Source organism: Neomonachus schauinslandi, chromosome 8 (assembly GCF_002201575.2).
Source record: "Neomonachus schauinslandi chromosome 8, ASM220157v2, whole genome shotgun sequence".
NCBI classification, from domain to species: domain Eukaryota; kingdom Metazoa; phylum Chordata; class Mammalia; order Carnivora; family Phocidae; genus Neomonachus; species Neomonachus schauinslandi.
The window spans coordinates 35,748,775-35,768,597 of NC_058410.1; the positions used below are offsets into that span (position 1 = coordinate 35,748,775).

Here is a 19,823-nt window from a genome sequence, read left to right on the forward strand (position 1 = left end):
AAAATTTCTCTGATAATATAATATTCAAATTAATTTCTTCAAAGGCCCAGTTCATGAAACAGTATATGATTTCTGGAGAATGATCTGGCAAGAACAGTCTGCCTGCATTGTGATGGTTACAAATTTAGTTGAGGTTGGCCGGGTAAGAGAAAACAAGATTTTTTTTTCTTGTTCACAAAACATGAGTATAAGTTGAGTAGCCAAACATAACACACTTAAAATAGAATCTCATTCAGTTGTTTTAAAAATCCATAGGCATAGCATTTCAATTGAGTGCTCCTCAGTGGACCTTTGGTGGCTGAGAAATTATTTGACTTCTTTATTGAGTAATGAAAGAAACTCTGATTTTATACTAGATTCTAATAGCATCATAAGGCTTCTTATATTTTATAATGAGACTACACAAAGTTTTTCTATTTTTTGTGTAATAGATTCTTTTATCTCATACATAGTTTTTCTTTAACTATATTTTTACTGTAACCTGAAGAGTTACTACTGGAAATAAATCATCTTGGTTAATGTGTATTCAGGCCCACTTTATATACCCTTTCTGTCATTTAGGTTAAATGCTATAAGTATTGGCCTGATGATACTGAAGTTTATGGTGACTTCAAAGTAACTTGTGTGGAAATGGAGCCCCTTGCTGAATATGTAGTTAGGACATTCACCCTGGAAAGGGTAAGTACCCTAAAATTCTCTTTATTTAAAATATGTTTATTGAAACTTTTTTTTCTCCTGAAGTCCCCATCAAGATTTGTTTTGATGATGCTATAGAATCTATCCATCCATTCATTCATTCCACAAATATTTATTCAAGAGCATGCCATGTGCCAGGAATGTTTGTGAACCTTGGGATACATATTAAATACGTGTTAAATGATTTCTATTTTGAAAGGTGGTCTAGAATCATGTGAAAAAATCACGAAACTAGAAAATCAGAGAAAATCAAAAGAACAAAAGAAAAATTAAATATAAACCAAAAACCAACAAAAAAGAATAAATGAGATCAAAAAGCTAGTTCCTTGAAAAGATCAATAAAAGAGCTAAACCGCTGTCAGTTCTAAATGAGGGCAGTCAAAACTACGCAGTATTAGAAAACACAAAAAGATATAACTGCAGTTATACTTGCTGTTAGGAAAGCAATAAAAAAAATATTACATATAAACTTAGAGACAGAGATTTTAGTCTAAATACCCTTATATTTAGTAGAGTAAATACTGATTCTCAAAATTTGACCCAAGAAGACTTAGAAACCTGAACAGATGATAGAAGAAAATAGAATCTTAAAATTTACCAGTGAAATTTCACTATGGTTTTATAGTTGAGGTTTCTTTAGCTTTTAGAGAACAGTTGATACGTATGTTAATAAAATTGTTTAGACCATAGAATACCATTAAAACCAACTAAATATATTTTAAAAGCTAGCATAACTGTGATAACATAACCAGGTAAAGATGGCACTCTCTCAAGCTCTTCTCTCTCTCTGTCTTTTTTTTAATGATTTTATTTCTTTATTTGAGAGAGAGACAGAGAGAGTGAGAGAGAGAGAGCACAAGCAGGGTGAGGGGCAGAGGGAGAAGCAGACTCCCCACTGAGCGGAGTTCCGGGATCATGACCTGAGCCGAAGGTGGACACTCAACTGACTGAGCCACCCAGGGGCCTTGCCTCTCTGTCTTTTTTTAAATCTCTCTCTCTTTCTCTCTCCTTTTGTCCCTCCCCCCCTCCTCTCCTCTCTCTGTTTGCACACACTTTGCAGACCAATTTCATTCAAGAACATGCTTGAAAAAACTTCAAAATAAAATATTAAAAATTTGAAACCCAGCTGTGAATTAAGGAGACATCACAATGTGATCTATAATGATTGTTTTCTAGGAATGCAAGGATATGACGCTTGTGGTAGGAAATCTAGCCAAATATTTCATTGCATCTTCATCAAAGGAGCAAAAACATATGGTTTTATTAATTGACGTTGTAATGTACTTATTTTTACTTAAAAGTAAATAATAGAAATTTATAGAAATAATCTATAATAGGAAAATAAGGAAGCTACTTAAACATGATAAAGGTGATTCAACAGTAACTAATAGCATGCTTATTAAGGAGTGAAAACCCTAAAGGTATTGCTATGTAATCAGGAGTGTGATGTGGATAATCAGTCTCACTAGTATTCAATTTGGGGAAGTTCTAGTAAATGAAATAAGACAACAAAAGGAATAAATTGCTTAACTGTTAGAAAAGATAAGATTATTTTAACATGAAGTTATTTTATACCAAGAAAACTAGAAATATTTTAAAATGGAACTACTAATCATTGAAGTGGCTAATTCAAGATAAATATTCATAAGTGATAGCTTTTCTGTATATTAGCAGGAAACAGTAGTAGACATTACAAAATCTCTTTCACAATAATAAAAAAATTTTAAAGTATCTAGGAATAAATTCAACAAAGATTGTAGGTCCTAAGTGACTAAATTCTCAAAAGTGTATTAAAGGACATAAAATATGATGTGAATCAGTAAGTGGAGACATGCACCATGGCCCAGAATGGAAATGTTTTATATTAATACCACTTTCTGTAGTTAATGTCATACTAATTGGAACATCACTGGATTTTTATTTTTAATTTGACTTCTTGCTATTAAGAACTGGAAATGAGTAGTTTGGTTTTTTTGAAAACCATGTATTTGAAAATTACATAGGAAAATTTAAATAGAAAGAGCAGTAAGGGAACATGCCTTGCCAGATATTAAAAAGAACTCTTTACTGAAGTTTACTAAAAAGAACAAGGCTCTTAGAGCAAGCACCTCCAGTAAAAGAATTAATATGGAGGAGGGGAAGTAACTATCTGAAATCAGGTCTTAGAACAATTTATGATCTTCCTCACTGGAGTTGACTTGAAAAGTAGTAAAGAAAGGGATTTTTCTATTTGTATGATTCCATGAGAGTGTTTATCATTGTCATTATTATAATTATATGTTGAGCCCTACTTTGTGTAGGGTATTATGTAGGGACTAGATCTAGAAAGAATAATAAGACCTGATCACTGGCTTTGGTGCTATTGGTTGGTCTATCTCTATAGGACAGAATCTAAACTTTCTCAATTTGGTTCATTTATTTCCTGACATTTTTCTCCCCGTTCTGTTTGAACAAGTGAGATGGAGATACCACAGATAGCTCATAGTGCCACTGGAATTATATAGATTACTGTGGGGATTTGGGGGCTACAAATGTGGATTCTTAAAAATAAACTCCATAACATTCTATGTAAGCTCTCTAAGCTGTGCTAACACAATCTACAGGCTTCTTTAACCAGAAGGGAAAAGTTTTGAAGTGTGCATTTAAAAGTTCTCTTAAATTAACCCAATAGGAAAGAGGCATTACAAATGATGCTTCCCTTTCATTTTGTACTTTTGTTACTATAAATAATACTCGGTGCTGCATTATTTCTCAGAATTAGGAAAAATCGTTTGCCCAAAGAACAGTTTAGTTGTCTCTATATTTTTACGAAACAATCTAAAGTAGCACTGTCCTGGAAAATCCCTGCATGCTGTGCTTCAAAACCATTTTCAACATGGATAAGCAAGGCATTAAAATCTTTTTGAGGTGAGAAGCTAGAAAGTTGCTTTTATTTACCCCTCGAAAACTCAGTGCCTCGGGTCAACAGGGCAACATTTTAGCTTTCCTGTTTTTTTCCCTTTTCTCCTAATAATTTTCTGTGCTGTCATTCCAAGTAAGGAACAAACTGTCAAGGTAAATAAAAATTTACACAGAGTTAAAGAACTGAGCAAGACTTCTCATTGTCTTTCTTTGGCAGGTATCTGACAAGAAAGGTAAGTTCCTCGACTGTGTCAGGCTAGCATCCTTTTTCAAAAAAAGCCTGATCTTTGATAGATTCTTCATTTTTTATTTTTTTCATTGTCAACCAGGTCTAGTGCCTATGACTGGTGTTGAATGGCTTTATTTGGGCTCTTTTTTTTTTTTTTTTAAGATTTTGTTTATTTCTTTGACAGAGAGAGACACAGCGAGAGAGGGAACACAAGCAGGGGGAGTGGGAGAGGGAAAAGTGGGCTTCCCGCGGAGCAGGGAGCCCGACACGGGGCTCGATCCCAGGACCCTGGGATCATGACCTGAGCCGAAGGCAGACGCTTAATGACTGAGCCACCCAGGTGCCACCTACTTGGGCTCTTTTGAAAACACTTGTTTACATGTTTGCACAGAGGGGCTACAATGAGATCCGTGAAGTGAAACAGTTCCATTTCACCGGCTGGCCTGACCACGGAGTACCATACCATGCCACGGGCCTTCTCTCCTTTATCCGGCGAGTGAAGTTCTCCAACCCTCCCAGTGCCGGCCCCATCGTTGTGCATTGCAGGTGAGTGCTGGACCAGACGCTCTGGACTTGTATACAGCCAGCTTTTTTAAAGTACGAAGACGAGGCCTTCAAGCACAAAACTAGTCCATGCTTACAAGGTTCCGGCTTACATGTATTACAGGGAAGGTTAAAAAAAAAAGTTAGCTCTAAGGAGGATATAAAATAGAAACTTAAAAAATAAATACATTCATCCTAATGTGTGTAGTGTTGTTCACAAATGGGTGTGTGCAAACTCTGTCTTTTAGCGGCAACATCTGTGTTTGGGTTTGTTTTTTTTTTTTTTCCTATCACTTTTGCAAATCCCATATTGTATGGAATGGGAGGTTAAAATAGAGATTTCTTGCCAATCTAGTAAATTCCCAATAGAAACCCAGCTTTTAAAACTAAATTTGAGACATACAGAGTTACTAAATGGCCTAAATTGCAAGAATTTGTGCTATAAAACAGCTATTTAAGAATTAAAAAAAAAAAAAAAAAAGAGCCATCCATCAGAGGACCTTAAAAACTACATCAGTGAGATCCAGCAAATATATGCCAGAAAAATGTGAACATTATATCCAGGCTTCCTTCTGATTAGAAACTCCTCTTAAAACAAGCATTCAGAGACACTAAAAGCAAATTACATGGCCTCATTTTGAGATGTGAACAGAAAAATATGTACTGAATCTGAAAAGCTTTTCCTAAATGCTGCACACCATTCTCAAATACCATCCCCTCCAAGCTACATAATAGGTTGTACTTAAGCATTTTTTTTTTCTGAAAATCCGACCTATTCAGAATTTAAATGACCACATATGGAAGAGGGAAAACAGCACAGAGACTGACATAAAAGTAAGGCATCCCATAAGGATCAGATACTGTGTACGCTGAAAAAAAATCTTCAGTTCAGTCCTCCTCAGGAAATCTGATGTACTCTTCAGTTGCTTTCCTGTCTCAAACCCTGGGAACAGTGATTGAGAAGATGGTAGGCAGAAGAAAAAGAAAAAAAAAGGAAAGAGAGAGAGATACCCACAATATCTTTTACTTAAATTTCTTAAAGAACAGTATGTTTAAGAGAAGTGACCAAATCTGGACAACAAAGAAATAATGTTAATAGCCAATTTATGCATTTAGAAGATGAGATAAATGGGTTTTCAATTCAGGAGTGTCTTGACTTATCATAGAGGTTTACTTTCCTATGATTTGCTTGCTTCGGAAGTGCTCCAAGATTCTCAGATACTCTCTTGAAACAAGAAGTGTCATTTTTCACTTATACTCAGATATCTGTGAATTTATAAAAAAGAGGAAGCTGACTACCAGGTGAAATTCCCCCCTCCCCAAAATCCCTGCTATATCTTATTTGCACTGTAGATTTTTATATATAAAATTGAAGAGAGCTGCCTGGGTGGCTCAGTCAGTTAAGGGTCCGACTCTTAATTTTGGCTTAGGTCATGATCTCAGGGTCATGAGATCGAGCCTCACATGGGGCTCCCCGCTCAGCAGGGAGTCTCTGAGATTCTCCCTCTTTGTCTGCCCTCCCCCTCACATTCTCTCTGTCTAAAATAAATAAATAAATCTTTTTTAAAAATTGAAGAAACATTCCCAAGAGGTAAAACAATCAGTGGTATGTTAAGATTCAATGACTGAATTAAATACAGTAAGATAGTGGCTATCTTTGTGACCTGTTAAGAATTATATTCTACACCTAACTATTCATTTTCATTTTTCCTTCAGATCGCCAAATATTCTTTCTACTATTGGCCTTCTCCTCATTGATAACCACCATTTCCCTCCCCACCATCACCGTTAGCACTTCCTCTGAATTGTGACTCCTCAGATTTCCCAGTAAATGTTTCGGAATTAATTTTCTTTGCCTTGGTATTTACAAGAGTCTGTCAGACTAAAACAGTGAGCCAGCATTCTTGCATTTTGCCAGAGGACCCACAAGTATATGAGTAAGAATATTTTTGAGGTTAAATCTTAAAGCACAAATCCGCCCCTTGGCCAATTCTATGAGCTTAAAATCACGTGCACTAGATTTCCAAAGAATGAAGACTTGTATGAGAGCTGTGGAACTTGAACAACATATATACGTTATTTGTAAAACCCAATTTGATATACAAAGTTTATCGTTTTAATTTCAAACTCATGCTGTAGTCTTCATTTTGCACCAAAGCAAATACTCTACATGAAGTTATTTGTACATTAAATAAGTGTTTTATATAACATACAAATTACATCTTGCAGTTTGTTAAATCAATTTGATTCCACCTATCTGACAGTTGAAAGGATCTTTATTTAATAAGATTGCAAGAACATACGTCTTTCAATTCTTTAGATTTGTTTAATTTTTTTCAGTGCTGGTGCTGGACGAACTGGCTGTTACATTGTGATCGACATCATGTTGGACATGGCTGAAAGAGAGGGTGTTGTTGACATCTACAACTGTGTCAAAGCCTTAAGATCTCGTCGTATCAATATGGTCCAGACAGAGGTATGCTGCTTGTTGATTGATCTCTGATGGCTTTTTTTTTTTTTGCTTTCCAACATTTATCAAAAACAATGTTTTTCACATAGAATCAATATTACCTCATCAAGTCATATAGGAAAATATTGATATCATTATTAATGTTTCTACATAGAGAAAATTCTTTGTATTCTCTACCTTTGATGACAGAAGATTTTTATTAAAATAGTTTTATTTTTTTTTATTTCTTAGGAACAGTACATTTTTATTCATGATGCCATTTTAGAAGCCTGTTTATGTGGAGAAACTGCCATACCTGTCTGTGAATTTAAAGCTGCCTATTTTGATATGATTAGAATAGACTCGCAGACTAACTCTTCACATCTCAAAGATGAATTCCAGGTATTTACTTATTTCTAGAGCTCCTTTTATGAGCAACTTATTACAGTGTGTTCTGGGCATTATTAATTCCTCTAAGGAAGGTCTTTCAGGTCAAACTTATAACTTTTGACCCTGTCTCTTTCATTATACATATTACTATTGTATTAATGAGCTCATATCTACAAAATGAGTTCAGACTCAGGGAAGAATAGGGGGAAAGGTATCATAAAAGTCAAACTTGGTGGTGGTTTGTGTGTGTTTACAACCTTTTTTTATGCAGACTTACGGATTTTAACCTTCTGTGTCACTCACAAGGTGAGATCAAGCGCATTAATAATAATAGCTGAAGTTTGTACTAAACATTGTCTCTAAATAACCCCAAATGTTTTCACTGCCCTTAAAACATCCCTGAAGGTGTATGAATGTGAAGTCAAGAGTAGCTCTGGACACCTAATACTTTGATCCTTTGTGCAGTGCTCTTTCTAGGTTGTTCTACCCTGTTTTCAAATATGGCATGCCAAAATGTTACTACAGATGATAGTTTCCAACTTTGATGATGGGTCATCGTTATGGGCCGCTCTACTTCTGTTTTCTTTGGTTAGGCAGTGCCTTTTGCAGGTAGCGACGGTTTTTGGCTTCCCTTTTCCTTTTAGGAAACACAGTGAACAATGTGTATATTGTTTCTTTGTCACTTCTCAGGCTTCATTAGCTTTAACTAAGTCTATCACCCTGTCATCATGGCAAATGCCATCGCCTTGTACAAATCCTTCCTTTTGTACTTGGCCTCCCAGATACTTGGTGGATCTGTTCTGTGCTATTAAATGGGTCACTTGCTTTTAACCTAGGTTCCCTTTTCTTTTTAGACTTTGAATTCAGTCACCCCTCGACTACAAGCTGAAGACTGCAGTATAGCGTGCCTGCCAAGGAATCATGACAAGAATCGTTTTATGGACATGCTGCCACCTGACAGATGTCTGCCTTTTTTAATTACAATTGATGGGGAGAGTAGTAACTACATCAATGCTGCTCTTATGGACGTAAGAGACTGCTGTCTTTGTTAGTGTGAAGTGTCATGAAAAGCTACGTGATACGGTGAACACCGGCTGGTTTTCTTTTCAAGAAAATTAACAGGGCCTAGAAAGGAAACTTGGAAATTTTTTTTTGAGAATGATTTTGAATTTCCCCTACAGGGATTCTTAGGAACTCTAAGTTTTAGGCCCCATTGTAAGTTTGGAGCTTGGTTGTCAGTTATTATATTCTGTACAGGAAATACCTGCAGGTCATATTTTCCATCTTAATTATTTTCAGAAAAGAAAATCATGCTTATGTATTTTGAATCTTAGGTGAGGAATGAATTTTTGAAGCCACATAATGCCTTATCTTATGGAAGTTGTGTTAATTTGGGAAATCTTTATCTCTGACATTTAATGTTCCAGTAATTTATGGCTAACTTGTTTTAATGGCCAATAATTATTAGAGACCCTTTATAAATAACTAGGAGAAGGCACCGAGGATACATGTTAATACATCCATCGTTAATGAAAAAACTGTCTTGCCCCACTCCAACCATCACAGAGTGTAAGTGGTAGAGCATGTCCTCAGCAGGTTAGCGTCCCATAGACAGAACAACATGGGGAGAGAGTTTTAAGTCAGTCCTTGGCTACCTTGCTGGGTTACCTTGGAAAGAAGCAAGAAGGCTCTCTAAGTTCAGAATCCTTTTAAACGGCTCATCATCTTCATTTGTAAACATTTCTAGGTTTTGCCTTTTCATCTATAGAACCATAGCCAGGAGAAATTAGAAGTCAGGGTCCATGCCTGTGTGACTAATAATGAAGCTTTCTGCATTGTTGCTCCTATTGTGTTTTCGAAAATTAGCTCCTGATAGTAGAGACCTAGAAAGCCTACTTTCTACTTCTGACACTAGTCTTTTAGCCAGTTACTTTGCTCTTTTTATGTTGCAGAGCAGAATAGTCTAAAGACAAGCTCAAGTGAAAAGTTCCCATTCTTGCTATGACCAGAATCTTGCCTTGTCATTAATCACATCCACTGAAATCACACCTGATCCTCATTGTTATCTTTTTCTTCCCATTTTAATTGTCTGGAAAGACAAATATACTAAATACAGAGAAAACACACAAGACCTTTTTGTTTCTGAGTCTAGATTTGGAATTTTAAAAGGCTGTGTGGAAAAGGGAAGAAGAAAATACTGTTAGGAAAGAGATTGATGAGGCATAGGTCTGAGGCATTTTTTGTCTTTGGCATCGATTGCTGTCAAATTTTTCTTCATTTCCAGTTTGTTTTCTAGTCAACAGGAAGACTGAACCTTGTTCTCTACCTGTTTCTACTCTCTGCTTAATTCACTATGATTCAACATAGATACATTTCATAATTGAGACCGTCCGGTGGATTCAGTAGTGGTAGTTGGGGCCTCAGAAAAGTTAGGTTTGGTTTGTCTTATAAGAACAGAGCTCACTGGTCAGCACTCCCCACTCCCTCTACCCTCTAGCAACATCCTCAGTGTTCTGTACCCTTGTGCTATGATTGTGAAGCATTAGGAGGCAAGGCCAAGGATTCTGTGATTTCAAAGCCTCAGATGTGCTCTTGTCCTTACCGAGGAAAGATCTAGGAAAGCACCTGTGTCCCTCACATCATCTTATTCATCTCCCCTCCCCTGTGACTCAAAAACTGAGTAAATAGCTTGCCTTCCCATGGAACAGACATGTGATTGGAAGGAAAGTTATTCTTCTGACCCTTTTTCATGAGGCTTCATACTTTCTTAGGAGACACTCACCTCAGAGGCAGGTGTAACTCTGTGAGGCTTGAGGTCATTTAGAAACAGCCATTTGAACTGTCAGCACTCAGATTTATCCCACTGTCTTCCATGGAGCTGAATGCCATGGTTAGCAGCATTTCCCAAATGGCGGTAAGATCAATGTTCAAGAATCTGTTTCTACACTGATGTTAAGACACTTGAAAAACTAAAAGAGTTAAATGATACAAATGAGTTAGGGGATCACTGACAATTTTATCAGCATGAAGGAAATCTATCTCAGGCAACTGTCTAGTCATTTTTTTACAAACTATTTAATACATAGAAATATAGATCATTAGTCTGCAGAATGACAGATTGCCCAGGTCACATGAGCATACTCTCTCCTTCTGGATGGAGATAATGTGTCATGTCCCAGTCAGGGGGCACTTGGTAAAAAAAGGAGCCATTCCCTTATAGGTGGAGCCAAGAAGTGCGTTTTACTTTAAGAAAAATCTTAAGTGATTGAAACTGTCATTCTGACCATGAATGTACATTAGAAATGCCCAGGAAACTGGAATGGGCCTGCAAGATGAGTAGAATGTGCTGATAATATCCATATAATGTAAAAGCACACAAGTTTGAGGCATATGTGGTTTTTCTTACTTGAAATGGAAGAGAACCCAGCAGTTTCATATACAGATATAAATCAGATTGATATCTATATATAAATATAGATATAAAATACACAATATTGAAATATATATAAATATATATAATATATGTATATGTTGATAAATGATAGAAGATAGATAGATGATAGATAGATAGATGAAAGATAGATAGGGACACAGATATACCTACATACACACCAGGGAATTTTGTGCCTTCAGCCTCTCAGATTGATTACCTTTGAAAAACTGAAAGAGCCCACAGGTACCTCATGGAGGATCTTAACCTTAAGAAGTTCTTTAGTTTCTTCTTTTGTTTTTGGCCTATATTTACTTCTCTCAGCAAGGTAAAACTTGAATTGCTGTTGAGACTTTGAAGCCCTGCCATCAGATTGACAAAGTAGTGGCTCCAGTACATTCCAGTGGCCCAAATCTCTTATTCCATGGCTTAGGCAGCGTCCAGCTCCCTCTGCACGTGGGGCTGTTACACCTTACCTGGTCCTACCTTGAGATGTGTTGAATTGGCTTGTACGACTGATCATTCATTTTAAGTTCTCATGTTTTCCCATCTACCTTGTTTCTTCACAGAGTTACAGGCAACCAGCTGCTTTCATTGTCACACAGTACCCTCTGCCAAACACTGTGAAAGACTTCTGGAGATTAGTGTATGATTATGGCTGTACCTCCATCGTGATGTTGAACGAAGTCGACTTGTCCCAGGTTAATGGCTGGGAGTTGCTTCTGTGTACTCATACACAACCTAATGAAGTAGTAATAAGATGTTAAAATCCACTTCATACTGCCCTCATTGGAGAAAAATAATGCTCATTTTTTTTTTCCCCCCAAAACATTCATCATCTAGGGGTGTCCTCAGTACTGGCCAGAGGAAGGGATGTTGCGATATGGCCCTATCCAAGTGGAGTGTATGTCTTGTTCAATGGACTGTGATGTGATAAACCGGATTTTTAGGATATGCAATCTAACAAGAGTAAGTCATTAATATTTTACGTGAGCTGATCCAGAGCAACTGAACATAACCATGTTGGGGTATCATTCCAATCAGACAACAGGAAGAGTGGAGTTAATAGGTGTTACATAATCAGTCCCAAAGCTAGTAATCATCTTATACCTTAGTATTAGAAGAAAAATGCATTCCCAAAAACATTTCTGCTTAGAAATGCAGGAAGCTGGCTGTCCTGGTCAGTTACTTAATGTATTACATCAGAAACTAAATTCAGATGCACTGACTCAACTGAGTTTGATGGTCTGAGCCTGGTCTCTGCGCATATGTGGACTTTCATCAAGGTCAACTACATGTTTTATTAGTATTGATATCCAGCCCAGAAGAGGCATATGATTGAAAAATAAGTACATAATAATAATGATGATAACTAAAAGGCTTTACCTCAGGAGGAAGGGATTTGTCGGATCAGCCATGATAGAAAGATTCCATATCATTATTGCATATAAGGGAGAACCCCACACATGAGGGGAAAAGGTAAATCACAGCCATCATTGATTCTCCTTCACCTGTAATTTCATCTTACTGAATGTCCCAGGATCTGGCTCTGCCCAGAATTGTAGAACCAGCACTGGTACCCCTTTTCCCAGGAGCAAAGGAGCAGCTGTGTTTCTCAGAAATCTTTCTTTCCTTGAGCCTTCATATATTTTACCCTAAATGATAAAATTAAGTCTGGGGTCTGTCCTCCAAAAATGCAAAAAAAAAAAAGTGCTAATAAAAACTGTTTAGATTGTGTAGCCAAATAGCAAACAGAATTTGAAAAGAAATCATTAGTAGCTTCCATGGAATTACTCTTTTTAAAGATGATTACTCTGTTTTTAGTGCACCAGCTTTATGTATGTGTATAATTTTAAGTGTGTGATTCAGATTGTCATGTTTCGGTGTTTTCATATCAAAATGGCTATATGTGTTTCTGGTTAATAAGTCTATATGTATAACTATAAGCAGAGGATATAGTCATAGCCAATTCTGTCGCTAATTTCAGTGGAGAAAAAAAGGATAACTTCAAATCATGTCATAATATCCATGCATATCTTAGATGTTAATTTAAGTGGAATCTCATTATGTCTGCACATCTGTTCCATTATGGTTCTAGTAATATTTTAGCTGAGAAACCATAGCACTAAACTCAGAAAGTAAGACTTGTCTTTTTATTGAGCTGTTTATATGAAAAATATTCTAAGGATGGGAACTGAAATCTGTGTTTTTTCATCGGCATATTTGTTTATTTATCTTCCCCTATGTTTGGTGTTCTGGTTCTTATTAGTGCACGATTTTTTTTTCTATTTCTAGTCTTAGTTAATATCGTGCACTTCATGAGATATTTAATATGCACCAATGAGAAGTTGGGTGTTGTTCTAGTAGGTCCTTGTGATGCGGGAGCCCTTGCCAGGTGGAAATTCAAATCTGATGGCTATGATACAGCTTATCATGTATTGCAAATACTTTCTTAACATTTTCTTATGAGGCCTTAATGTTTTGGTTCATTCATTTAACAGTACTATTCTTTGGACAGTATTCTGCTAGTTCCAGTGACACAGAGTTTAGAGGAGAAAGAGAGAGATTTCCTCATCTTTAAAGAACTTGTATTTTATCAGGGAAGAGAAGCACTGAACAAGTCATTGTATAACCATTTATTTACAAATATGAGAAATTTTAGAGAAAAAGGACGAAATCCAGAGTGGGTGATCTGACATAGCTGGGTGACTAGAGAAGACTTCACTGGGGTAACGATCTTTGAGGCACAATGTGAAGAATCGGTAGGAGCTATTTGGGGGGGGGAGAACCAACTATCCTGGTGTTCACAGGACAGAGAGGTTTTCCAGGACACAACGAGTTTCAGTTCAAAGACCAGAAGAGTCCCAGGCAAACCCAAGACAAATTGATCACGGTGTTTTGGGATTGAGAGGCACAAACAAGGAGATCTGTGAGGCCAAATGGAGAGTTTGTGCAAAGTTCCCCAGGCAAGAAATGACTTAATGAATGGACTAATAGAAGGCCAATGTGTAATAATGTGGTATAGTAAAGGGAAGGTTGGGGAAGGAAGTGGAGCCATATCGTGTAGAAATTTTTAAGCCACTGCAGCAATTTGGATTTTATGTAAGATCATTTGGAAGCCATTAAAGCAGGGGAATGACAAGATCATATTTGCATTTCAAAATAATCATGATGCTGCAGTAAAAATGGTTTGGAAGGAGATCAAAGTTTATTCAAGGAGACCAACTAGGAAGCAATTATCATAATTGGTGATTGGGCCAATGCAATGATGTCAGCCATGATAAAGAGGAGAAGAATTTGAAAGTTATTTTAAGGTGTGTGCTTGATTATTGGATATGGGGGTGTGAGGGAGAAGCTTATATAAAGGTAATTCTCATGTTTCTTGCTTCTGTAACTTAGAATGTTTCTGTACTAGTATGTACATATTTTGGACTTACCAGCTAGACTCACTCCAGCATAAATGGCATTTATGTCATGGTGTAAACATGTATGCATCTTCACTTTTTAGTAAAAATTCGAGTCCCAACTTATTTACAGAAAAATGCTCTTCCCTCTACAGCCACAAGAAGGTTATCTGATGGTACAGCAGTTCCAGTATCTAGGGTGGGCCTCTCACCGAGAAGTGCCAGGCTCCAAACGGTCATTTTTGAAACTGATACTGCAGGTGGAAAAATGGCAGGAGGAATGCGAGGAAGGGGAGGGCCGAACCATCATCCATTGCTTGTGAGTATGGCGCCTCGGCTGGGCCGTGTGGGGGCCCTGGTGCTCACTTCCTCACCAGCCTTCCTATTTTCCACGTTAAAGAGTACTCAGCTCACATCTTAGGGATCTCCACAGATAGCATTTCCAAATAGTCTTCCTGTCTCGTGAGTCTCTAATTTTCGTTTTCAGATTTTTTAAACATCCATTATTATATAGTTATCATATGATTTAAACTCTTTCGAACACTACTTGGAACCACTTTTCTGATGTACACAGCGTACAAATGTACCAAAATTTCGAGGGATCGAAGTCACAGCAGCCTGTGCCTCCAGCCTGTTCCTAAGCATAAGCTGCAGAGCTAACGTCATCCTCACGTGTCCCTGTGCTCTACCATCTACACATACATGCGTACAAATGGAGCAAAATTAATACAAAATGGAAAAAAAATGAAGATCATGTTTTCATTTCCTCAACCTCCAAGATTGGTGTGACCTCTGGTGACTAAAAGCTGCTATCTAAAATGCCTTGGCTTTCTTTGCTTCCAGAAATGGTGGTGGGCGAAGTGGTATGTTCTGTGCTATAGGCATTGTTGTTGAAATGGTGAAGCGGCAAAACGTGGTGGATGTGTTCCATGCAGTCAAGACCCTGAGGAACAGCAAGCCCAACATGGTGGAAGCCCCGGTGAGTCACAGAGTCTCAGACACAGAAGGGGGCAGAGACATTAGACAATCATAACCTACTCGTTGGGTTGACTTCATACACCCAAGGGAATAGATGTGTAAGTGGGTCTTTGTGGGGACTTTCCTGCCTAACTGATAAACTGCTGAGTATCTCTCTCTACCCACATAAACCTAATCACATATCACAGAAACTGTTCATGATGAAAACTATTTTCACTTGATTTGGGAAATGTATAGAATTGTGGGTTTTTTTCCTGTGATAGGCCATACATACTAGCTGTAATAAACTTTAGTAAATAGTTCTTATAGTAAGAATAAATTCCCCTGTCTAGGCCTTATTCTTGTCTATTTTTCATTTCCTAAAGCATCTAGGTAAAGCATTCATCCAACGGATATATTCCTAAGTTGTATCAGCACTTTGGACACCTAATGTCTGTCCTTAACCGTCAAATGAAGTTTATTTTAGTCATTACCTATAATTCTTCTTCATTTCTTGTCAAATTATAAATTTTAAACTGGCCTCATTGACAGTTTTCAACTTTTACCAGTTAGAGCGAGTGGTTCAGATGATGCCACCTGAATTTTCCAGGGCTCATAAACTCAGAACACAGCTCACAAAATAAGAGACGATAGGAATGGGTGTGTGGGAGCTCATCTGGGTGGAGCTGTATGAACAGTAAGAAAGAAAAGTTAAACTCCTCGAGCACATTTTACTTCTAAAGAGAGATGTCTGTGGGTTACACATATGTGCAAGGTGGGATAAGGTCAGGAGCAGCTGTGTAGTTTATGTTCACACAAAGGTAAACCAGAAAAACCAAGGCAAAATTGTTGCTTGCCCTACATTTATCAAGATGATCAGATAACTAAAATGAGCAATTCAATAAACCTTTAAAGTATTCTCACCACTTCCTGCTCATGGATTGTTCACACAAAAAGTGCATTGCTTCCTGAGACAAAAATCTGAAGAGTTACATTTATACCGTTTCACTTTTACAAGTGATAACAGACGTTTACCCCTTCTACAAGCCCCCTCAAGCCGCCCCTCCTCTAGCTCATCCCTTGGGTTATTGCTGTTGTCTGGACAAGATGATGTTGGTGCTGACTGGAGTATTGTGGCAATGGAGGTAGAGAAAAGGGGGTGGATTTGAAGGATTTTTGAGGTAGAACCCTCAAGTCTTCTTACAGAATGTAGTGGTTATGTCTTTTGACTCTTTGCTGTCTGAAGGTTTCTTAATGTAAACTCCACCTCTGTCTCAGATCACATCTTCTTAAATTCATCAGTGGGGTCACTTCTGGTGTCAGAATTCAAATTTTACCTCCACATTTTTTTTTAAAGATTTTTTTTTAAAGATTTTATTTATTTATTTGAGAGAGAGAATGAGAGACAGAGAGCACGAGAGGGAAGAGGGTCAGAGGGAGAAGCAGACGCCCCGCCGAGCAGGGAGCCCGATGCGGGACTCGGTCCCGGGACTCCAGGATCATGACCTGAGCCGAAGGCAGTCGCTTAACCGACTGAGCCACCCAGGCGCCCTTACCTCCACATTTAACTCTGATTTCCTATAATAACTTAGGGGGGGAAAAATCTCTGGTTAAACGTAGCCATTCTAGAACCTTCCAAAAAGTTCCTATGTACGTTTACATTCATGTCCCATTAATCCTGACTGAACACCTACCCTCTGATTTGTGTTTAATCAGTGTTAATGATGAGTTCAGTGTGCTGTTGAATTGAACTGACAAGTTTGGTAAGAAAATTAAGAGTGTAAACAAAATTGCTAGTGACAGATTAAAGAGACATAACTGTTTTCAGGCACTTTTTGGCTCTTCAGATGCACTTGCCACAGTGGTAGGCTAATTTAAATCACACCTACTTGATAATTAAGGCTAGGATTGATAAAGATCTCTTGGGGGAAGTTTTTATTACCCTAGTTTATTGCTGGAGACACCTGAAAGTTCTCTTTAGAAATAATATGCATTTTAGACTGTTCTCCATTCCAGCCTGAATTTTACCCACTTGGACTGAGTTGAGAAATTTTTAATGACACGTTATAAGTCATAACTTGTAATACAGTCTGATCTTTTCTAAATTCTTGATAATGGAGCAGTACATAGATGGACTTAGAGGAAGAGCAGTTTTAACTCAAACTTTGTCAACCACGTTGTCTTAAATATATAAAGACAGCAGAAACAAATTTTCAGGTATAATAAGCTTAAAAGAACTTAAGAACCACTAAGCATTTTTGAAAAATTTACTTAAATACTCTGATGAATGAAAAGCTATATCAAAAATTAAAAACTTGGAATTGTGAATGGCAGTTTAAATTGACTGGTTTTTTGTTTTGTTTTGTTTTTGGTCCTGCTAAGGAAAAATATCTGAAGTTTGGAGAAGAATATTTGCACATTTCACTGTAGCATTTATTTATATTAAAGAAAAAATAAAAACAATCTAATAGTCAAATCTGTATGTTAGACTTCTATGTAGTGTGAAAAGAAATGTTAAATAACGTAAGAAAAAGATACATAACAGTGTTAAAGGAAAATAAAATATAAACTTACATTCTCAAATCTATGTATGTAATTACATTTATTCTAAAGTAATTATTTCAACCATGCCTTTAAAAGGACTAGAACAAAACTCAGGCAGTATTTTACCAATAATTGTTTCTAGTAGTAGAATTATGGAACACTTTTTTCTGATTCCTTGTATTTTTCTGCACTGGGCAGGTTTTCTGTAATGATCAGGTTTTACTATTACAATTAGATAAAAAAAAAAATACTGGAGATTTTCAAAAACTGAGTAGAAAATATGAGGCAAAGATAATATATCTTTTTACATCAAGTCCCTTTTCCTTAAACAGCAATCATTAGACTCAGACATAAAATATGTATGCCCAGAAATTAAACTTCCATATAGGAAAACCAATGGGTAATTCTTGAATAATTTTAAGCGGCGGCTGGGTGTTCGGTTGGGGGTGGTGGTTCACCATTAGTCTCCTTTTTCTTAACTTTTCTCAACTCGTATGTGTTCACCTCTTCCAGGAGCAGTACCGTTTCTGCTATGATGTCGCTTTGGAGTACGTGGAATCTTCTTAGTTGGCTGAGATCTCAGAGTCCGTCCACGCAGAAGCCCGTTCATCTGTTGAGCCAGCAGCTCTTGTACCTGTTACACCTGTGCAGAAAGATTTTAATGTGGGGGGGTGGGAGGCTTTTACATTCAAGAAGTAGAAGTATTTTTCTTATGAAGTTGTGTATCTTAATAAAAAGGACCCAATTAGTTTCTATTACTGTACGAAAGCATCAACATTTCGTGCCACATAAATTATATTTAATAAGAACAGATTCAAATGAGAACTTATCAGTGTTTGTACAGTGAATATGCAGCTTTTTCTCGCCTGGTTCTGGTAGAACAGCCACCACACGTTGCATGAACTAACAAATTTCTATGTGGCATTTTTCTCCCTTTTTTTTTAGATAAAAGATGTTAACTCTTTAAGGAAGAAGTAAGAAAAGCTGTGCAAATTCATAGTAAAGTTCATTTTTTATATGTTTCCAGTGTAGCAGATCTCTATATAAATATATAAATATATATAACTGGCTTATTTTCTTTTGATGTGCAATGATAGCTGGATCATTTAAAGTTCTTTTTAGGGAAAAAAAAAAAAACATAAGCCAAAGACTCAACTGTAAATATGTCTATATGGAGAAAGCACATTATATTTATTGGTTACTTACATTCCTTTTTTGATGGCTAAAATACTACCACCACACAATCATTTCTTTTCTGAAGAAAGCTTTTTCTTTCACTAAAATCAATTGTAAACGATTTTTGTAGATTATTTTTTGTATGTTTTAGTGTAAGTAGAGGATGAACTTTTTATTCATAAACCAGGAAGCGATGTTCTTTATAGTGATTCTCTTGTGTACATGCTTGTGAATTAAATTTATGTAAAACACTTGGCAATTGGGTCTTTTAATATAAGACCAAATTAAAACATTTTGCTGAAGATGTGTAATTTTTCACAATTTCATTAGGTAAATAATGGTTTGGTGATCATACATGAGAATTGCACACATTCAAGGACCTTGCTGATGACTTGCGCAATGCTGAACATCCCTTTAAGCATCGTTTAAATTTTAAAGGAATTGATTTTGTCAGCCTATGAGCAAGCACTGGTCAAGAAAACAAAATGGCAACATTTATGCTTTCAGAGTCAAATTTTAGCAAACTGTAAACCATCAAGATGATAGAGTGTTTCTTTTGATATTTACATGCACAAGCTTTGGGTTCTGACCATAGGAAGTGTGAACAAATCGATGCCAGATTCCTGTTTGTGCATTGTCGTGGGATTTGTAAGTGAACCTTTCTAAATGTGGTCTTGTTCATATGCTCCATATAGCTGTAACTTCACATCATCAGCTTGCAGTTTGTTATTGACTAAAGCATTCCAGTATCCTCCTCCTAGATTGCCAGTACATGACATGGTGCTTATAAAGATTTAACTAAAGTAAGAGTGAAATAAAGTTTTTATAATTACAACAATTGTTTGCACATATTTTCTCTTAACTTCCATGCCTTCATTCCCAAATAAATAGCCTCTTCTCACTGATACTAGTAGACCCCAAAAATTCTATTAAAAGTAAAACGAATGTCCAAGCACTAATAACTTTTTTTTTAATTGAATATCAACCAGTCCAGATAAATGGAGGGGGAAAAGGCCAGAGGATTGACTTAATTCTTTTTAGTTGCTATATATGTATGTCACTATCTTTTTACATAATACACATTTTCATACTTCTTCCTTATAG

At 36.7% G+C, this 19,823-nt stretch overlaps 1 protein-coding gene across 4 annotated transcripts in view; it reads left to right on the forward strand.

The window, feature by feature from the left end:
- The window catches only part of PTPRK (protein tyrosine phosphatase receptor type K), a 553,659-nt gene extending 534,121 nt beyond the window's left edge, over positions 1 to 19,538 (forward strand). For all 4 annotated transcript variants that reach the window (XM_044917510.1, XM_044917509.1, XM_044917507.1 and 1 more), the window contains 11 exons: positions 45 to 142; positions 562 to 678; positions 4,218 to 4,372; positions 6,710 to 6,845; positions 7,071 to 7,220; positions 8,063 to 8,236; positions 11,208 to 11,339; positions 11,482 to 11,607; positions 14,198 to 14,361; positions 14,886 to 15,021; positions 18,057 to 19,538. In XM_044917510.1, the coding sequence (XP_044773445.1) occupies positions 45 to 142; positions 562 to 678; positions 4,218 to 4,372; positions 6,710 to 6,845; positions 7,071 to 7,220; positions 8,063 to 8,236; positions 11,208 to 11,339; positions 11,482 to 11,607; positions 14,198 to 14,361; positions 14,886 to 15,021; positions 18,057 to 18,110 (1,442 nt within the window). In that variant the 3' untranslated portion in view covers positions 18,111 to 19,538. The remainder of the gene's footprint in view (positions 1 to 44; positions 143 to 561; positions 679 to 4,217; positions 4,373 to 6,709; positions 6,846 to 7,070; positions 7,221 to 8,062; positions 8,237 to 11,207; positions 11,340 to 11,481; positions 11,608 to 14,197; positions 14,362 to 14,885; positions 15,022 to 18,056) is intronic.
- Positions 19,539 to 19,823: the final 285 nt, after the last annotated feature.